Source organism: Pyricularia pennisetigena (assembly GCF_004337985.1).
Source record: "Pyricularia pennisetigena strain Br36 chromosome 4 map unlocalized Pyricularia_pennisetigena_Br36_Scf_9, whole genome shotgun sequence".
NCBI classification, from domain to species: Eukaryota; Fungi; Ascomycota; class Sordariomycetes; order Magnaporthales; family Pyriculariaceae; genus Pyricularia; species Pyricularia pennisetigena.
The window spans coordinates 647,203-665,201 of record NW_021940921.1 but is presented as its reverse complement, the minus strand read 5'-3'; the positions used below and the strand labels follow the sequence as shown (position 1 = coordinate 665,201).

Sequence of the window (17,999 nt, the reverse complement as noted above, 5' to 3'; positions counted from 1 at the left end):
TGTTAATTCTCCTGTTTGTACATACTTAAATATTAGTATACTTGCCTACATTAATTTGGTTGACAATCAGCTATTTTGTCAACTTTACGATAATGTACATTGCTTAAACAAACGTTAAATATTCCTATCGATCCAACTACAAATAATTGATTCATCCAATTCTTTAGGAGAAAAGATCCAGGCTTCGTGTTTGTTACAGCCAAGGAGCAAAAGTGCAAGTCGACAAATTCACTCGCCAAGTTCAATCGACGATCTCACTATAGGCATTCAAAATGGTGGTGACGGAAGCCATGGCTCGTCTGAACTGTTGCAGCAGAGACCCTTGCCCCTCTTCCGGAAGTGACGCGAGCCAAGACCAGGGTTGGCGCTGTAGACCCTGCAACCCTTGCCATTTTAGGAATCAGGCTTGTCAGGGCATCGCTGCTGTTCAGGTGAATGACATCACTTTTTATCACTTTAGGAAATGAGATGATGATGTTTGTGCTCTGCTGTTTGACCTTGAGCTGAATGGAACTTGGTTATAGCGATACACAATACAATTAAAATTTCTAAATAAGTTCAAAGATGCTGCACTTTTCTTTACTTTGCTCACTTTTCTCTCTCTGTAATTCCTGCCATAATCCACGCCAACTAACTGCGCCCAGTGTTCGCACCATTCAAGGTCCGTTAACGGTGTGAATTTTGTCCCTAAAATGGTGTCCCTCCCGCCAATGTTTAACCGCCGTCGGCGACACGAAGATGGCCCTGGACTACCGACGCATAACAAGCACTCCTCGTCGGGTCGGCGTGACAGCAGCGCAACTCGCGTCCTCATCGAGGAGTACAGCATGCGGCGACGGCCATCGATAAAATTGTGGATCAAGCTGCACTGGTTGGACTTGTTGACTATGGCCATTTTTGGCGCAATCACTCTCGGTGTATGTATTATCCTTGAATCGTTTTCTTTCATCTCATTTTCCAACTACTCCCGGACGGATAATCCTCTAACTCTCCCCAAAAAAAAACAAAAAAAAAAAAAAAATCAGATCTTCCAAGCGCCTCTTGTAACCCACCGTCCGTTCCCCGTTCGCCACAACAGCAACCCCGATGGATCATCCCAAGGCGGCTCATCTTCCCCCTCTGGCGACGTCGTCTATCCCGAGTTCGCCTACCCGCACCGGCCGCAGATCGTGCCCAACTGGGCCGCCACCATCGCGGCCATGTTCTTCCCCATCCTCGTCATGGCATTGGCCCAGATTCGCGTGCGTTCCTTCTGGGACTTTTCCAACGGCGTCATCGGCCTGCTCAACGCGCTCGTCCTCAGCACCTTTTGCCAGATCCTGCTCAAGTGGCTGATCGGCGGGCTCCGGCCCAACTTTTACGACACGTGCAAGCCGGACGTGTCCCTGGCAGCCAGCAGGAACGAGAGCGGCACCGAGGGCGTCGGCTTCGGCGGCATCATGTACACGTCTGCCATCTGCACGGGCGACAAGAAGGACATTGACAATGCGCTCGAGAGCTGGCCCAGCGGCCACACCACGGCCGCCTTTGCCGGCTTTGTCTACCTCAGCCTGTACCTCAACGCAAAGCTCAAGGTGTTTGCCAACCACCACCCGGCGCTGTGGAAGTTGGCCCTCGCCTACTTTCCCATCCTGTGTGCCGTCCTCATCGCCGGGTCGCTGTCGGTCGACGGCAGCCACAACTGGTACGACATCCTGACGGGTATGGTCATCGGTATCACGTTTGCGCTCTCGGCGTACAGATCCGTGTACGCGTCGGTCTGGAACTGGCGGACCAACCACATCCCGCTGCACCGTGGCCTGCCGTTCGGCGAAGGGGAGGAGGACGTGGTGGGCATGCGATGGACCATGACCAGAAAGGCTGGGTGGGGAAGGCGGACCAAAACCAAAGGGATGCGGTTTGGCAAGAAGAAGCGAGGCACCGGTGGTGGTGTCGTCGGTGGTGAGAAGCACGCGGCTGACCTGGGGCACGGGAACGGTATGGCCCCCACCAATCACTATGAGGGCAACAACGTCAACAACGGCACGGCATTTGGTGCCGGATCTACGATGCCAGACTCAGCAGCGATGCGACATGACTCTGGCGTCCCCCCACAGCATGAAGTGCGACGTGGGAGAGATGATTTTGTCTAGAGAGTCTGCAGCATGAACATGAGCCCTGGTGGTGGTAATAATAAGCAAAGATAACACAAAGGTTCACAATGGCGTTTGGGTGGTGACTGGAGATTGGATGGCGAGTATACCCATTATTTTGTGGTAATGATTATTTTTTTTATTTTTATTTTTTATTAAGCGACAGTTATGCATCAGATAACATACCGAATACCGAATAAAGACTAATGCTCAGACTTGTTTTCTTTGGAGAAACCAGCACTTGGAATTGTACTTTGCCCAAGTGCACTGTGTGTTGTAGTAAAGCCCGCCAGCCCTGTCCTGTCGCCATCCACCTGGCAGGTTTCACTTAGTCTAGACAAAAAAGCAATTGCGCAACACGTCAAGGTCTGCAAACCGGGCATGGTAAGGCAGCAGAACTGTCTTGTCTTGCTACTTGAAAGCTGTCTGCTCCTCCATCCAACAACATTAGCAACATTATGCGTCGGTAGATTTTTTTTTTTTTCTCTTGTATCCGTTGGCAGGAACAGATTGCAGAGCGAAAACGTAGGCGTCCAACAAACAACATCTTCCATGCGGCTTGTCTAACGCCGCTCAAGCATCACGTGAGCGATGTGTACCAGAGAAAGAAATGACAGCCTGAACAAACAAGATGTCGGACTTTGGGACTGCAATTACCAAATAATTATCAAATTCCGAGGCGCTGCTTACTAGACCCGAGGCACCCAAGCTGTGTGGTGTGGTGGGTGGGCGCTTGTGAAGCTGACAGTGAGCTGGAGAGCGTGTCAGGTCAGGGCCCCGCCGCGACGTGCAGTGCAGGTCAGGCACAACTGGTTGCCGGCAGTTGCGGTGGTTGTCAAGAGGCGCGGCGCAAGGCTTGCTGAGACACGCCCCAACGACTGCCACGTTGGTAGTAAATCTCCAACGGTTAGTCAATGCAAAAAAAGTTTTTTTTTTCCTTCCTTTTTTGGAGAGAAAAAAGGAGAAAAAAAAAAAAAAAACATAGGGACAAAGTAGCGCTACGCCAAATACACAGAACAGCCATGCGCCGCGCTGATTGTACCTCAAGTAACTGTTCAGCCCCGAAATACGAGACAGTCAACGAAAAAGCCCTTTACAATTCATGGTGGCTCGGCTGCACAAGGTAAGCGTGCTTACATCCATGCAGCGCTTGAGTAGGGGTCTCTTGGGTGCAGTATTCTGAGGGAGTGGACCTAGAAAATTGGCCGACTTACTAGGCACAATCGCCCGCCAAACACGCGGGCGGGTCTGTTCCCGCTTCTGCAGCGCTGCCCTGAACCAAGATTGTACAAGGGGGTGAGAACAACAACAACAACAACAACAACAACATAACTGATGCACTTGGTCCCGTTTGGCTGTCCAAGGCGCCAAGTCGCTCCCAAGCAGGGGAAAAGAAGCTTAAGCCTCGAACCAAACTTACTGTTGCTCCAGATTTTATTGTAAGCGGGGCTCCCTAAGGCTGGATACGCTGACCAACGTCCACACTCGTTGGCTTGCGAGTCCCCTTTGACGGGTTTACTACAATATGGACAGACTGTGGGGCGGATCTAGGATTACATGGATCCATTCCTGCCGCGATGGATTCGAGCCCTTTGTACACTCAACTGCCGGTATATAGACAGCAAGGCAAGGAGCATAATCTCTTTTTTTTTCAGTTTTCACTCCATTATCGCTACTATCATCAGCATAGGAAGACCACGTCAGAGTAGCAACAGCGGCATAAAAAGCCACCAAGCTGTTCTGACCATCAACTAACCACAGTCCTAGGCTCACCCAAGACATCTGTGCTGTTCTTTATTTCTTCTGCTTGATCTGTAACAACTAACCATCACGATCTCGACGCTGACTATTGCAGAAACTCTCCATAACAAGAGGCCAACGGCCCGTTTCTGTTCCTCTTTCCCGCCCCCCCTTCCAACCATCCCTTTCCCAACCATCATCGATTCTCTCTACTACCAAAAGACTGTCTTGATTTAGGAAACAAAAAAAACAAAAACAAAATGCATTTCACCACCTCAGCGGCCGTGGCCTCCGTCATGGCCTTTGCGTCCCTGGCCAACGCCCACATGATGATGGCGATGCCGAAGCCTTTCCCCGGCACCATCAGCAGTCCCGTCCAGGACCTGGGGGCCAACTACATCTGCCAGGGCAAGCTCTCAGGAGGCACGCCGATGGAGCTCAAGATCGGGTCCAAGAACAACAAGCTCACGTTTGCGGGAACGGCCGTGCACGGCGGTGGCTCCTGCCAGGTTGCCATCACATACAAGGAGAAGCCGACGGCGACCGACTTTCGCGTCATCACCTCGTTCCACGGAGGCTGCCCCCTGGAGAACGGCAACGAAAACCTCCAGCCGGCCGACGCCAGCAAGCCACTGGACTCCGGCTTGACGTACGACGTGCCCGAGGGCATCCCGGGAGGCAACGCCATCCTCGCCTGGACCTGGATCAACAAGATCGGCAACAGGGAGTTTTACATGCAGTGCGCCCCGATCAAGCTCACCGGCACCCCGGGATCCAAGGCTGCGCTGGAGAAGCTCCCCACCATCGCGACGCCCAACATCCCCGGCAGCGGCTGCGACACCAACGCGCTTGGCGACTTTGCCTACGAGTTCCCCGGTCCCGTGGTCAGGGTCGGCATCACCCGCCCGTTGAAGGTGCTCAAGGGCTGCAAGGTCGACCAGGGTACCGGCGGCGGCGGCGGCGGTGGAGGTGGTGCGACCACCCCCGAGACTCCCAAGGACGACAAGCCCCCCAAGGACGACAAGCCTCCCAAGGAGGACAAACCCGCCAACCCTCCCGCGTCTCCCCCCGCGACCAACCCTCCTGCTTCCGGCGGTGGCGAGGGCGGCTCCTGCACAGACGGAACCTTCAACTGCATCGAGGGCGGCACCAAGTTCCAGCAGTGCGCGCACGGCAAGTGGCAGGCGACCATGCCCATGGCGCCCGGGACCACTTGCAAGGCCGGCGTGTCGACCACCTTGTTCAAGCGGTCTCTGGACAGGCTGCACGTGCGCGACTTTGGTCACATGGAGATGGTGTAAGTTCGGAGACGAGACGTCTCTTTTTTTTTTTTTTTTCTTTTTCTTTGTTCTTTATGTCTTTCATTTTTATTCCCCCTTTTCCTTTCCTTCCTTTTTATTGTTAGATTTTCTTTTTTTTTGTTTTATCTCGGCTTTGCTTTCTTACGGCTCTGTATATGCATCCTTTCGAGTTATTTATCTGTTTGCTCGGGGGTTGTTGGTTGGGTTCTTGGGTACTGGGTTTGGGATCATTCAGGCGTTTTTCAACATCAATGGGCATTTTGGGAAACAGGCAGCATTTGCATCTTCTCGGCATACCCCTCGTCGTTTTTTTTTCCCTATTGCTTTCTTATTCTCCCCTCTGGTCTATATTGGACTGGAAGCCACAAAAGTACGATTTTGGTCGTTTTTTCTAGCGTTTACTTGTATTCATTGGCGCCCGCACCTTTGACAAAAAAGCATACAATCTTTACTTGCTTTCGCGAATATCAATTAGATATATCCATCATGACCGAATTATCTGTTGCATTCCATGTTTGTGAAAAAGCTGGGCCACTCCGACTTGCTACAGAGGGTCTATTTGTCATGTCTGACAGCTCCAGTACCCCCCACCTGTGTGGTAAGACGCTACAGACAGACGGCGCCCAGCTGTTTGGTCGCAAAAGTGGCGATCACAGTAAGCTACAAGGATTCCCCACCTGCTTCGCTTTTGGTCCTGCTGCCTGGCCTGCCTAATCTGGGGCTCTCGTCTTCATTTTGAACCTTGTTTTTGTTCAGCATCTATATTCGACGCGTTTCTCAACCTCCACTACGCACCGAGTGACCATAGAGTCAGCCAATATTTGCGCATCGTACTCTGTCAAAGTGTTGAATTTTTATAGCCTCAGTTGTCGAAAGATGACGTCCAGAATCCGTCTTTCGACAGCGTCGGCGCCCTTTTCGGGTGATTCTCTCATATTCTTCAGAGATGTCTCACAGCTCCTTTGGGGTCGGACCGCCCAACAAAGTACATACGGCCGACGGTAGCCTTACCCAGACCTTTCGGCACCGAGATTATGCTCGGCGCCATGAAACGATCCGCGGGGCTGTCATCACTGTACCGGATGCCCAGACCGTGAACGGGGCTGGACCGTCTTCATTCATAGGACAGCCTGTATGTTTTCCAAGCGTCAGCCGCAAGGGTTTTAAAAATTATGGCCGTGAAAACATGCAACTTGCGTCCACCTCCGCTTTTCGCACACAGACAAGACATCACCTTATCGTTGGCAGTGCCTCTGATATGGTTGTGGCCATCATTTATGGCCTTTCAGGCCCGTCATCCCTCTAGCAAACTTTAGACCTTCCACCTAATCGTTCGGTTTTCAGGTGTCTCGATGCCACAAATAGAAGGCAGAAGAACATGAAAAGTCCACAATGCCAGAGGGAGACTGCTGCGCCGCCTGCGGTCGCTCTACATTTGTGCCAACCGCCTCTCGACGCGCCGCTGCTGGATTGACAAGGGGACGCTTCCTGCGCCTGGCCAACCGCCGCGGCGTCTGGAGGGCGCCGTGTGCGGCGCTGGTGCGCCTCGACTGCTCCGGATGCGAGGCGGAACTCGCCGGGTCCGCGTGGGAGCAGCTCTGCTCGTCCGAGGCCAAGAGCTGGAAAAGGTTTAGGGTGACATACGATGAGGGACTTTCTCCGTTCGGCGATGAGCAGAACTTCATCTTTGTCGAAATTTGGCGGGATACGACAAGACCTCAAGTTTTCGAGGCCTTCTTCCTGGTAATGGATGGCTGGCTGGTCAGATTTGGTGTTACCACCTAGGGCCGAGAGCCGCGTAGGATCGGGGCGACTGTGCCCGCAGGCGACTGGGTCTGTGGCATTTTGTTGCATATACCCGCCATTGATGTTGTCGCAACTGCATCCAGAGATAGAAAGACTTTGGTCAAAGGTCCATCGGTAAGTAATATATTCTTGAAATTTCCTGAGCCGCAGATATAGAGTGTTAACTCGAGTCCATGTGTTAGATCGTTTACAAGTCAGATCTGACGCTCCAACTCGGTGAAACCACCTCATTTCATAGAGTGCGGCCACTCATAGCCCGAGGACCCCGATAAATAATACGTCTCACCATTCAGGCTGCCGCCAGGACGGACAAAAGCCACGGCCCACTGCTTGTTACCGGCATCGGACTCGCCACATTATGGGACAGTCAGCTCGGAGACGGCGATGAGGATGACGACAAGGACGATGGGTGAGTTCTGTATCATGAAATGATTGATGCATGGTTATGAAGACTGTACAGCTGGAGGTTTTGGACTGCTTTCAACTCCGGTAGGATGTGGTGGTGAGACCTGACCTTGAGGTTCCTTAACTGTGTCATGCCCAACACCATTCGCATCATTTTTATCTGTATCGCCAGAGTCCATCCCAGCCGCAGCATCCGCAGGAGCATCCGCAGGAGCATCCCCAAGAGCATCTCTAGGGGTATCCTCGGGAACATGCCCAGGAACATCACCAGCAGCCTCCTCAGGCGCATCCACGGCAACCTTCCCGAGAACGTCTTCAGGGCCCTCCAACAGCCCGTCCCTCTTTTTCCTCTGCAGCATATTCTGCATATCCTGGTACGAAAACCCGACCCCCTGGCCGTGGTAATCAAGCTCAACCCCACTACCGTTCCCCTCCCCTGGTTGTCCCGTGACGCGCCGCTCCTCAATGTCCTTTTCGATCTGCGCCATGATCTCCCTCGGCTTCCGTCCCTGCCGGTAGAGCTCCATGATGCGAGCCTCGTGGCGCCTGAGGTTGCGGTGGCGGAACGTGGTGAAGGCGGTCGGCAGGCACAGGTCGTGGTTGTGGCCCTGCAGCAGCCCGGGCCCGCCGCTGCCGCGGTGCTGGACGCGGTCGATGCGCCAGCCCATGCCCTCGTACTTTTGCGCCTTGATGTTGATGCGGTACGGGCAGCCCGTCATCTGCGACCGGGCGCGCCGGCGTTTTTTGGCCGGCGTGCTGCTGCTGCCGCCGCCGCCGCCTCCCTCTTCGTCGTCGTCGTCACCGCCGCTGTCGGTGGCGGTGGCGGCTTTGCCTGCAGCCGCACCGCGAGCGCTTGACGGGGAAGAAGAAGAGGAGGAAGCAGCGGCAGCGGCAGCGGCAGTGGTTGTTGAATTTTGTTTTGCTGCGCGGCCCCGGACGCAGCGAAAAGTGAGGCGGGTGCAGTTGTCGCCCGAGCCCCGCGGGTAGCGCTCCGCAATGATCAGGTCGAAGCCATTCTGCAGGGCGAAATCCTTGAGCGCCTCTTCGGCGGCGGCGGCGTTTGGATAGAGTAGCGATGGGGGCTGGGGCTCATAGGACATTGTCGCAGCTTTGCAATGCTGGATGAGACCGAATTGAAAGCCCCCCCTTTCCGTGCTGCTGGCTGAGTGAGTGAGGACAGCATCTAAGACAAGGAAAATAAAATAATGGTAAATAGCACGTGAATGCCGTGTGCTGAATGATGACCCCGCACTTTACATGCTTAGTGTTGCAGGCTATATTTACCGAAGTCACTGGCATTAGTCATTGACGGGAGCTTTCGTCTTTTGGCTGTGTTGTCTAGTGCAATAGTTATGAGCCCGGTACAGCTGTAGACTATAAAAGTCTCTACTCTACGCAAATTGCAGTTATATATTAACACGAATAACGTCTATTCTATCTATCTCTCTCTCTCATTACCGCACACCATGTCTACGACCGAGAAGCTCCAGAAGTCGCCAGCAGCGCTCAACTCACGCGCCCAATAGCCTAAGTGGTTCAAAGCGTACCGTCAAAATGCCGAAATACTACGCATTTGGAAGCTGGTTAATCCAAACCAACAAACCGACGAGAAGCTCCCAACACTTGAAAAGCTCACCGAAAACGTTACAAAATCGCTTAAACGCTCCCGACTCGACGACTACCATATAAATTTACGAATTTGGGACCTAAACCCGCCTGAAGCCAAACGCAAAATGAGCCAAATCGCCAAATCGTTTGCAAATACAAATAAACCTGTTCCTAAAGGGCTAAAGGAACCTGTTATACCTAGCAGCCCTACGCCCTCCGAAATAAAGCGCGCGGTAGATAAAGCACGCGAAACGCAGGAATTACAGGAAAATTATACAAACGAACAATTCCGAAAAATTAATATTTTCCTGCAATGGGTTACAAAAAATACAAACCCAACGTATTTTAATACGGCGCTCTTTACCGTTTAACGCAACGGTTGGAACACGTTTAAAAGGATAGTTAAAGCGTTTCAGGAAAAGTTCGCACCCTTTTCAGCGCACGCTAAAAAGCAGGCTATTAAAAATTACAAAACAGCCCTAGTTTTAGCTCGTACAACAAATAACAAAGCGAATTGGTTCAAAATTTACGATTCAGCCTACGAGGAGGCCCAAAGCTACAAAATAGCCGATTTTAAAGGGGATTTAGCGATTAAAAACTTCATAAAAGCAGGAAAACGCTTCCAACCCTTTTGGGCCATAAGCGTTCGGAACGAGTTAAATAAACCGGATTATACAATTACCTTTAAATATACTCTTAAATGGTTTAGGAGCGCTTTTCACGACGATACCACCGACCTTTTAATAGGGGGTGGCCGCAATTTCGCTAAATTTTATACGATATTTGGCGGATTCGCTGAGGAGCAAAACAGAGGTTTAAACCACGCTCCTAACAGGGGTAAAAACAGGGGAAATATACGGAACAAATATCCTTATAGTTACAATTACTTTTAATCACCAAATTTATGCGAAAAATTGGTATGCGCGGTAATAGGGAGGAACCCCAAAATCCGTATACGTGGCCCCTATTTAACCGAAAATCGCAAAAAAATTTGCGCCGAACTTAAAAAGGACCGCTGGTCCTTTATCCGCGAATTACTAATTTAAAAAAGTGTAATTACCGAATCAGGATTTACCACGAGCGGAGGGACGAAAAAAGCACCGCAGTTTAAAAAACAGGGGGGGCCGCCCACTATTTCGGCGGCCTGCCTAACCATTTTTACCGAACCCGACGACCTTACATGCTTTTAAATACGTTACGATAAAGGAGCCAACGCATTTACGTCCATAAGCACTTCCCACAACCTATATTACAACAATACTCTATTCGATAATTGCTGCTTTGTGCATTTGGTGAACGCTAAGGAACGCCTGGACCCGGGTTTTATCCGTAAACCTACAAACACGGATCCGCAATTCGTCATATGCGGTACTTAACAATTTAAAATCACCGCGTTTGGTACACGTACCATATAAAACGTGTTAAACGGAGGACGAACGCTAAAGCTCGTTAACGTAACGTACGTATCCAATTTTCACGTCAATATCGTGTCAAAAGCGCGTTTAAGGGATAAAAACGTGTGGTACAACGGCTGGGATTGCATTTTGCGCCTGGGGAATATAAAGGACAATTTGGTATTATGCGGTCTGCAACGACGTAATAACGTAATTTTCCTACAATATAAACCTATTTACTACCTGCGCGTTACCCCTGCCGTACAAATATCTTTTGCAGGTATTATTTCCTCAACGGCTATAAAAAGTTGGATAAAATTTATTAAAACTCCATAAGGGAGCTTTACGGGAGCATACGACGAAAGAGAAAATAGTTCGTTAATTTGGTATTGGAAAACCGGCCACCTGGGTCCGGAAACGCTTAAAGCGTTGGTCCACCGGGTTAAAGGTGTAAAAATTAAAGGACCAAAAATATTGGAGTGCGAAACGTGCGCTTAAACACATAATAAAGCAATAATATCGAAGCGCCTAAAGGGCGAACCATACAAACCCTACTATACAATATACCTAAATCTTTTCCACTTTGAAAAATCAGGCACTGGTATGCGGTATTTATTATTATTAAAAAACGAATATTCGGGGCGTTTAACGATTATTCCGTTCACCGGAAAAGCGAAGGCAAAACTCGTATTAACAATATTCGGCTTCGAACAATGGGTAACGCGCCAATACGGCCTACAAATTGCGAAATTTTTCCACGATAACGAACCTACTTTAATAACGCACACGGGATATACTTTTTACCAAAAGCATTGTAAAAAACTTGGGATCGAAATAAAAACGCCTCCCTTTAATATATATAAGCCGAACGGCCAGATAAAACGCTCGGGATAGGAGGTAATTGTGCGCGCGCTCAAAATGCGCTTGGCAACCAATTTACCTACCTCTATCTGGCCAAAAATAATCATGGCCGCAGGTTATCTTATTAATATAAATCCATTAATAAACCGGAAGGGTTTTAGCCCAAACGAAATCCTACTAGCATGGTTTAAGGGGTTTTTTAAATGGTATATACCTGCATTATTTATTGCATTAAATAAAAACCTGCGCCCAAATTGGTTTGGTACGTACGTATACGGGTGTAAAACCTACGTATTAAACCCGGTAAAAGCGAAGTTAAAAGACAGGGTAATATTTAAAACGAGCCTTAAAGCGCACGTGGGATACCTGGTTAAATATAAATCCTTTAAAATATACCATATTTGGGTGCCCTTTTTTAACAGGGTTATCACCTCACGCAACGTCCGATTCGACAAAACACGTTTTTACCAGGGACCAAAAAAAAAAGGATAAAAACCGGTGAGTTTAGTGACGAATACGAACTTCTGATAAACCGGATCCACGAACCAACATTGGAATCTTTGGGGGACGGAATAGTCGAACGATTGGGTTTATTACGAAATAAACCATTGCTCGCACCTAATCCAGGCGTTCCTATTTTTAATTAGGGGTTGAATAACGTACCAGTACCACAAAAACGGAGCGCGGAAACACCTACGGAGCGCCGCAATGTGCATTTCCGCGAATAAATCGCAAAAAACGACACCTTTAAAAGTTTGGGCGGACCGATCCCAGGTAAAACGGTTAACCAACCGGAACCGCCTGGGATACAAATGGCTAACGAACCAATAAAATATACGTTAGTGGTATTAGCGTATTTAAAAACTTTGGAGGATAGTGCAATAACGCCCAAAACGGGAAAAAATTACGTGCTCGGTATACGCACACCAAGCAGTAACGGATTTCCACCGCGTGCGCCCACGGACCCTGTAGGGGAACCGGGTGCGCCGAAACTAATAAAAAGCACCCGAGCGGTGGAATTAATCGTTATTAACAACGAATCGGCGCGGGAATACCCTACGCCTAACCGCTTTTTTATCGGGGGTAATATACCGGAACCGCAGTCCGAACCCCCGAACCCGACGAACGTTACCGTTATATTCGCATAACCCCCAAATATTACGCCCGCGCCGGCACCCCAAACCAGCGCTTAAACGCGCATAACAAAGCTTAAACGCTCCTCGAAAACGCCCCGACCCACCATAAGGGCTTTAAAAGTAAATACGAGGGGATAACGCCAACGCGGTAAGGGGAGCATAATTCGTGGAAGGCGCGGGGGCAGTAGCAATAATACGAGTTTTGCAAACGCGATTATTCTAGGGGGAAAAAACGTAATATACGGAAACAATAATATCCATTTAAAACAAATATATACCGAGGACCGGATATTCGTTCCAAGTTTTCAATTATAGTTAGCGTTTTTATTAACGTTCCTACCTAATTAACAAAGCACGTTGGAGGGCGGTAATTACAACTACAGAACACTGCACGAAACTATCGCGGCGGTAATATAACAAAAAAAACCGGATAAAAAGGTTAAACCGCATAAAAACGACCTTGTGCTTGCGCCTAAAACCTGGAAAAAGCTTATGGCGCACCCGGATAAAAAACAGTTCTTTAAAACAGCGAAAACGGAGTAAATAAATCTCGAAAAAAAAAAGACATAGGAAGTAACCCCTCGGTCGAACTGCACTACAAAACCCGTACCGCTTATATGGGTATTTACGTATAAGTTCGACAAAAACGGTTACCTTAAACGCTACAAAGCACGGTTCGTGGCAAGGGGTAATTAACAAACGCCCAACACGTTTGAAAACACTTACGCGGCGATATTGGCCGCACGTAATTTCAGGCTAGCATTAGCCCTAATGGCGCATTTCGACCTCGAGGCGATCCAAATCGATATAAACAACGTTTTCCTTAACGCAACGCTTAACATAAGTAAGCCGGTATTCTGCACCGCACCAAAAGGGTTTGGGAAAAAAAATACTGTGCTTAAACTACGAAAAACGTTTTACGGTATAAGGGAATCACCCAAACTTTGGTACGAAAAACTCCTAAAAACGCTATAGAGCTTGGGATTTAAACCAATTGGTGATAAACCATATATATACGTATTTACATAAAACAGGGTTATCGTGATTTTCTTCGTAAACGATATAATCGTATTATATGCCGCAAAACACGCCAGAAACGGTAAAACGGTTATCGACGGCCTAAAGGCTAAATACGAGTTACGGGAGGGGCAGCTCTCTTAATTTTTTGGAATGCGCGTACTGCGAGATAAAAAGCAACGCACAGCGACTTTATTACACGATTCGTATATCGAAAAAATCGCTATGCGCTTTAAACTTACAAAAAGCTTAAAATACCCGCCAACGCCATTACCAGAAAGTCCTATAACAAAATACGAGGGGACCGCAACTCCAAACGAGGTTAAAACCTACCAGGAAATGGTAGGGTTTATTTTATATACCGCAATTATGTTTAAACCAAACGTTGCGCACGCAATATTAATATTTTTTAAATTCCTTACCAATCCTAATCCTTTTTACAAACGTTTAACCAAAAGAATATTACTTTATTTATACAGCACGAGGTTTTTAGGAATTAAATACGGAACGAGCGACCAAAATCAGCATTTTGTATTCGCAAATAACGCATCCTTCGGCGACGATCTAAATACGAGGAAATCTTCAAAAAAATACGTGATAATGCTATTCGGAAAAGCTATTAATTGGAGGGCGGTAAGGCAAACCACGGTAACGACGTTTACAACAAAGGCAAAATTACACGCACTATCGAAGGCGGCCAAAAAAATTATGGCCTTAAAACGGATTTTCAAAGAAATACAGCTAAATCTAGGCCAGCCCTGGAATCTATATTGCGATAATAAACAAACGATTCGCCTAATCGTTGACAAAAACTTTCGCATTAATACCAGCCTGCGCCATATAAATATACAAAACATGTGGTTTAAACAGGAGCACGCCAAAAAGAGCTTCCACGTTACTTACCTGGAAACAAAGCATATGTTTGCAAACGGATTTACCAAATCGCTATCGATCCCCAAATTCGAGCATTTTAGGGTACTTCTAAACCTTTATAACGCTTAGCAAAATTTAAAAAGGAGTTCGGAAGCACGGTAAGGAGCACAGCATTAAACAACGCGTGTTAAACCTATTAAAAAAAAAAAAAAACAACGATAAAAGGCAACGAACATATAAAACAACGAATATTCAGGGCCGAAGCCCACCCACAAAAAAGCCTAATGGCCGGCGCCAGCGCCGCCAGGAAACAATATAAAATAAATACCCGTAATGGGCTAACCATTAAAGGTCGCACCCACCACCGCCGGCACGCCACCCATAACAACTAACCCCGATCCCACCTGGGTACCACGAAATAACGCCTCCCCTGCGCTTTGCGGCGCAGAAAAAATACCAGAAACCCTTTTCACGGGCTTTGGCGCAGGAGTACTTTTCGCCTAGAAAATTACCAGTTCCTTCGTTTGGGATTCGGTCCAATCCCGGAAATAGTACGTAACCACGTTCCGAAGGAGTTGGACCTCTTTGGCGGGGGTACGCGGCGATACAAAAAACGCCTGGCCCAAGTCGCGCGCGGCGCGTTTAAAAGGTCCCCCAACTGGGAAAAAAAGGCAGGTATACCTATTTCGGTAGTTCCAGCAACGCGGTAAGCGCGCTCCCCGAGCACGGGAGCGCACGCCGGGCTGGTTAACGCATAAACCGGTCGCAATTCCGGACAAATACGCTTTCGCATACCCGAAACATGGCACCGGGCGATTTACAAAATCGTTTGGGCGCACACGGCGGGGGCGAAAACGACGCGATTATACTACGTACGTTAATTTACGCTGTTTATAAATAAACGTTTTAAAACAGGGGAGGTATTTACGAAACGGACGGGGCGGTCGTCGCTATCCTCCTCCTTCTCATCCTCCTTCTCCTCCTCGGTCTCCTCCCTCCTCCTCCTCCGTATACCCCTCGGCCTTTGCATATATGGTTAACATTACCCCACGCTCCTAAACACGGTTTGGGAACAGTTTACGGGGTTTTCAGCGCCGCGCGCGCCTTCAGCACGCCCGGAGGCGGCCTTAAGGGCGGCGGCCTGGGCAGGCGCGGGGGCGGATTCGGCAGCAGCAGGAGCAGTAACGGGGGGCGCAGCAGGAGCGGGAGCGGCAGGGGGCGCGGCAGGAGCGGGCGCAGGGTCGGTAGGACCCCCAACCACTGGTGCCTCAGCAACAACCTCCTCGGTTTGCGCCTCGGAAATTGCCGCCTCGGCGGGGATAGCGGCGGGGACCGTGTCGGCAGCCGCAAAAGCGAAAACGGCGCCGGTAGCGACGGTAAAAAAGGCCTATATTTTACCGTTAATTTAATACTATAAAACCGGTTGCGATATAAATTATACCCGTTGGTTTTCAACCTTCCGCTGGGAAAACTAAAGAGCGCGCTGCAGTTGCAGCGCCTCGGTTGCGTTGGTTCGTTTACACGTACACAGGGAACGCGTTAGCAAAGTCGCATGCTCGGAAACTCCCCAAAGCGCAGGTGAGGACTTACAATTATACGCGCCTTTCGGCGCGACCAGACCAATTCCCGTTAATGGGAGTAAATAAAAACATTATATTACACCCGTTAGCCAGCACCGAACCGGTATTTAGCGCATAGCGCGGCTTGCGCGCAGCTTAACCCGCCAAAAAGACGGAAAAGGACCTATTTTTGTTGTTGTTGCTATTGCTGCTGGTATTAATATCGACGTTAGCAGGCGCGCAAATCGTTAAACGCAAAATACAGGGCGCAGGCGACCATTTACGAATTGGGTATTTGGGCATAAAATGAGGCTTAAAATTAAAATTCGGATTTAAAAAAGCGAACGAAATATATATATTCGCCGTACGCCTACCAATTTTATTATAAACTATTATCGCTATTAATATAATAAGGGGCACAATACTACGGATTCGTCGCCATTAAAAGGGGTTCACCGCCTGCGCTAAATACAATAAGAAACGCTAAAGGCTGGCAAAACCCGTTTGCGGCGCGCGTTGCACCGCTACCGCTCATCAGCATTATAAATCTCCTTTATTTACGTAAATAAATATATACAGATATTGGCCGTGAAAGCTATATATAATTATGTAAACAGTTGATTCTGCTTACTTACGCAAAGTCAACTGGGGGGTGTGTTGCAGTAGATAGATTTTGGTATCACATAACCAAATGAGCTTAGTCAGCGCTGTGCACACCATAAAAGCGCTGCCACGCTCGTTAGCCTAAATAGCGCACCCTACCTGAATACATGGCTCTCCTACCACTCATGCAGGCTGCACGTGTACGTTCGTGTGCGTCAGTTATGAGCCCGGGAGGGAGTACCCCCGGATTCGATCAATTGCGCCTGGGTTCGAATCCTGGGAAAGGAAACCTGTAACTTCCTTTGTATTGCTGAAGCCCTATAGACCACCCCAAAAAACGTACGTTTTACGTAAGCAAGTCGCGACTTGGTTAGGTGTACCCAGAGGTATGAATGGCATAAAGATGCATTCCGCAGCCGCACCCAGAGAAGGTGTTATTGGTACCGCCAGCGGACTGGGGGGTGTGTTGCAGGCTATATTTACCGAAGTCACTGGCATTAGTCATTGACGGGAGCTTTCGTCTTTTGGCTGTGTTGTCTAGTGCAATACTTAGTAATTGACGTTTTGCCCGGGTCGCGTCGGGTCGGGTCCCATCATGACGAGCAGTCCTGCGGGGGAACTTGTTTCTTTGCTTTTCTTTTTTTGTTGGAAATCTGACTTTTTTTTTTTCATCCAACGTATGGCGACCGTGGTGGCGGAAACGTAAATATCGAGTGCATGCAGATGGTCAAGTAACTGAATCTGCAAGCCGAAAGCAAAATCCTGCCCCTCAAAAGCCTACATGCTTGCTGCTGTTGGTGGACTCATTAACGCGCAGGTGACAAACCCAACGACAAACGGATTTGTGTGCAATTTAATTAATCGCCAGGCTGAGACTTTTCTTAGTCACGTCCTGTTCCGAATTTGTTTGATTTATTTTTTTTTTTATTTTTTTTTATTTTATTCGGCTTCGTCCTCATTCAACGAACCTTGACCATCCCATTATTACATCCATCCAACAACGACTGGTCCAGGTCACAGGCTGACTGTTGATAGGAATTATAAGATCGCCGGCATTTGTACTGCTACGCGTTTCTAGATTGCGTGGTTATATGTCATCTCAAAACATGTGTATGTCTGCAGATGGATCAACGCTAGACTTTAATCTCCAATCCCTCCAACCCACCCTTCCTCCTCCACTCGTCCAAAACTTTGGCATAGGCATTCATACCAGGGGCATATGTCGTCGCGCCCGCCATCTTTGGAGTAAAGTTCAGCGATCCCTCGTCCATCAGGTAGCCGGGCGTACAGGTGGCGAGCGGTGCCCCGTAGGCTGCCCGCGCCGCGAGCTCCATGAACCAGGCGGCTTCGGCCTCGGTCGTCGGCTGTATTGTCAATCGGCCAGCTGCTGCATCTCCTGCCCGTCGCGTCGCCTCGGCCACGATGTATGCCGCGTGCCGGGCCATGACGTCGAACAAGTACGTGATGCTGGCTGACGAGCCTGTCATCATCGGTCCGGTCAAGAACAGCTATATGTATGGTTTGGGGAAAGATGGCGCGTTAGTATGGACGGGGGGTGAAAAAA

The 17,999-nt window shown here is 49.1% G+C and overlaps 6 protein-coding genes across 6 annotated transcripts in view; 4 read left to right on the top strand and 2 right to left on the bottom strand.

Annotated features, from left to right (window-relative positions):
- Positions 1-692: 692 nt before the first annotated feature.
- PpBr36_10224 (uncharacterized protein) lies at positions 693-2,132 on the top strand (the record flags this gene model as incomplete). Its single annotated transcript, XM_029897337.1, has 2 exons — positions 693-917; positions 1,026-2,132. The coding sequence occupies 2 exons, from the start codon at positions 693-695 to the stop codon at positions 2,130-2,132; spliced, it is 1,332 nt and encodes a 443-aa protein (XP_029744237.1).
- A 2,000-nt stretch (positions 2,133-4,132) lies between these two features.
- Positions 4,133-6,479, top strand: PpBr36_10223 (uncharacterized protein; the record flags this gene model as incomplete). The annotated part of the gene is made up of 3 exons (XM_029897336.1): positions 4,133-5,169; positions 6,040-6,095; positions 6,118-6,479. The coding sequence occupies 3 exons, from the start codon at positions 4,133-4,135 to the stop codon at positions 6,477-6,479; spliced, it is 1,455 nt and encodes a 484-aa protein (XP_029744214.1).
- Positions 6,480-6,565: 86 nt separating this feature from the next.
- Positions 6,566-6,958, top strand: PpBr36_10222 (uncharacterized protein; the record flags this gene model as incomplete). The annotated part of the gene is made up of 1 exon (XM_029897335.1): positions 6,566-6,958. The coding sequence occupies one exon, from the start codon at positions 6,566-6,568 to the stop codon at positions 6,956-6,958; it is 393 nt and encodes a 130-aa protein (XP_029744215.1).
- Positions 6,959-7,422: 464 nt separating this feature from the next.
- Positions 7,423-8,484, bottom strand: PpBr36_10221 (uncharacterized protein; the record flags this gene model as incomplete). Its single annotated transcript, XM_029897334.1, has 1 exon — positions 7,423-8,484. The coding sequence occupies one exon, from the start codon at positions 8,482-8,484 to the stop codon at positions 7,423-7,425; it is 1,062 nt and encodes a 353-aa protein (XP_029744216.1).
- A 9,084-nt stretch (positions 8,485-17,568) lies between these two features.
- PpBr36_10220 (uncharacterized protein) overlaps positions 17,569-17,999 on the bottom strand; it is a gene marked incomplete at both ends in the record, with an annotated part of 2,253 nt that continues 1,822 nt past the window's right edge. The window contains one exon of the mRNA XM_029897333.1: positions 17,569-17,943. Coding sequence (XP_029744217.1) covers positions 17,569-17,943 — 375 coding nt within the window. The remainder of the gene's footprint in view (positions 17,944-17,999) is intronic.
- The window catches only part of PpBr36_10219 (uncharacterized protein), a gene marked incomplete at both ends in the record, with an annotated part of 2,459 nt that continues 2,227 nt past the window's right edge, over positions 17,768-17,999 (top strand). The window contains one exon of the mRNA XM_029897332.1: positions 17,768-17,977. Within this exon, the coding sequence (XP_029744266.1) occupies positions 17,768-17,977 (210 nt within the window). The remainder of the gene's footprint in view (positions 17,978-17,999) is intronic.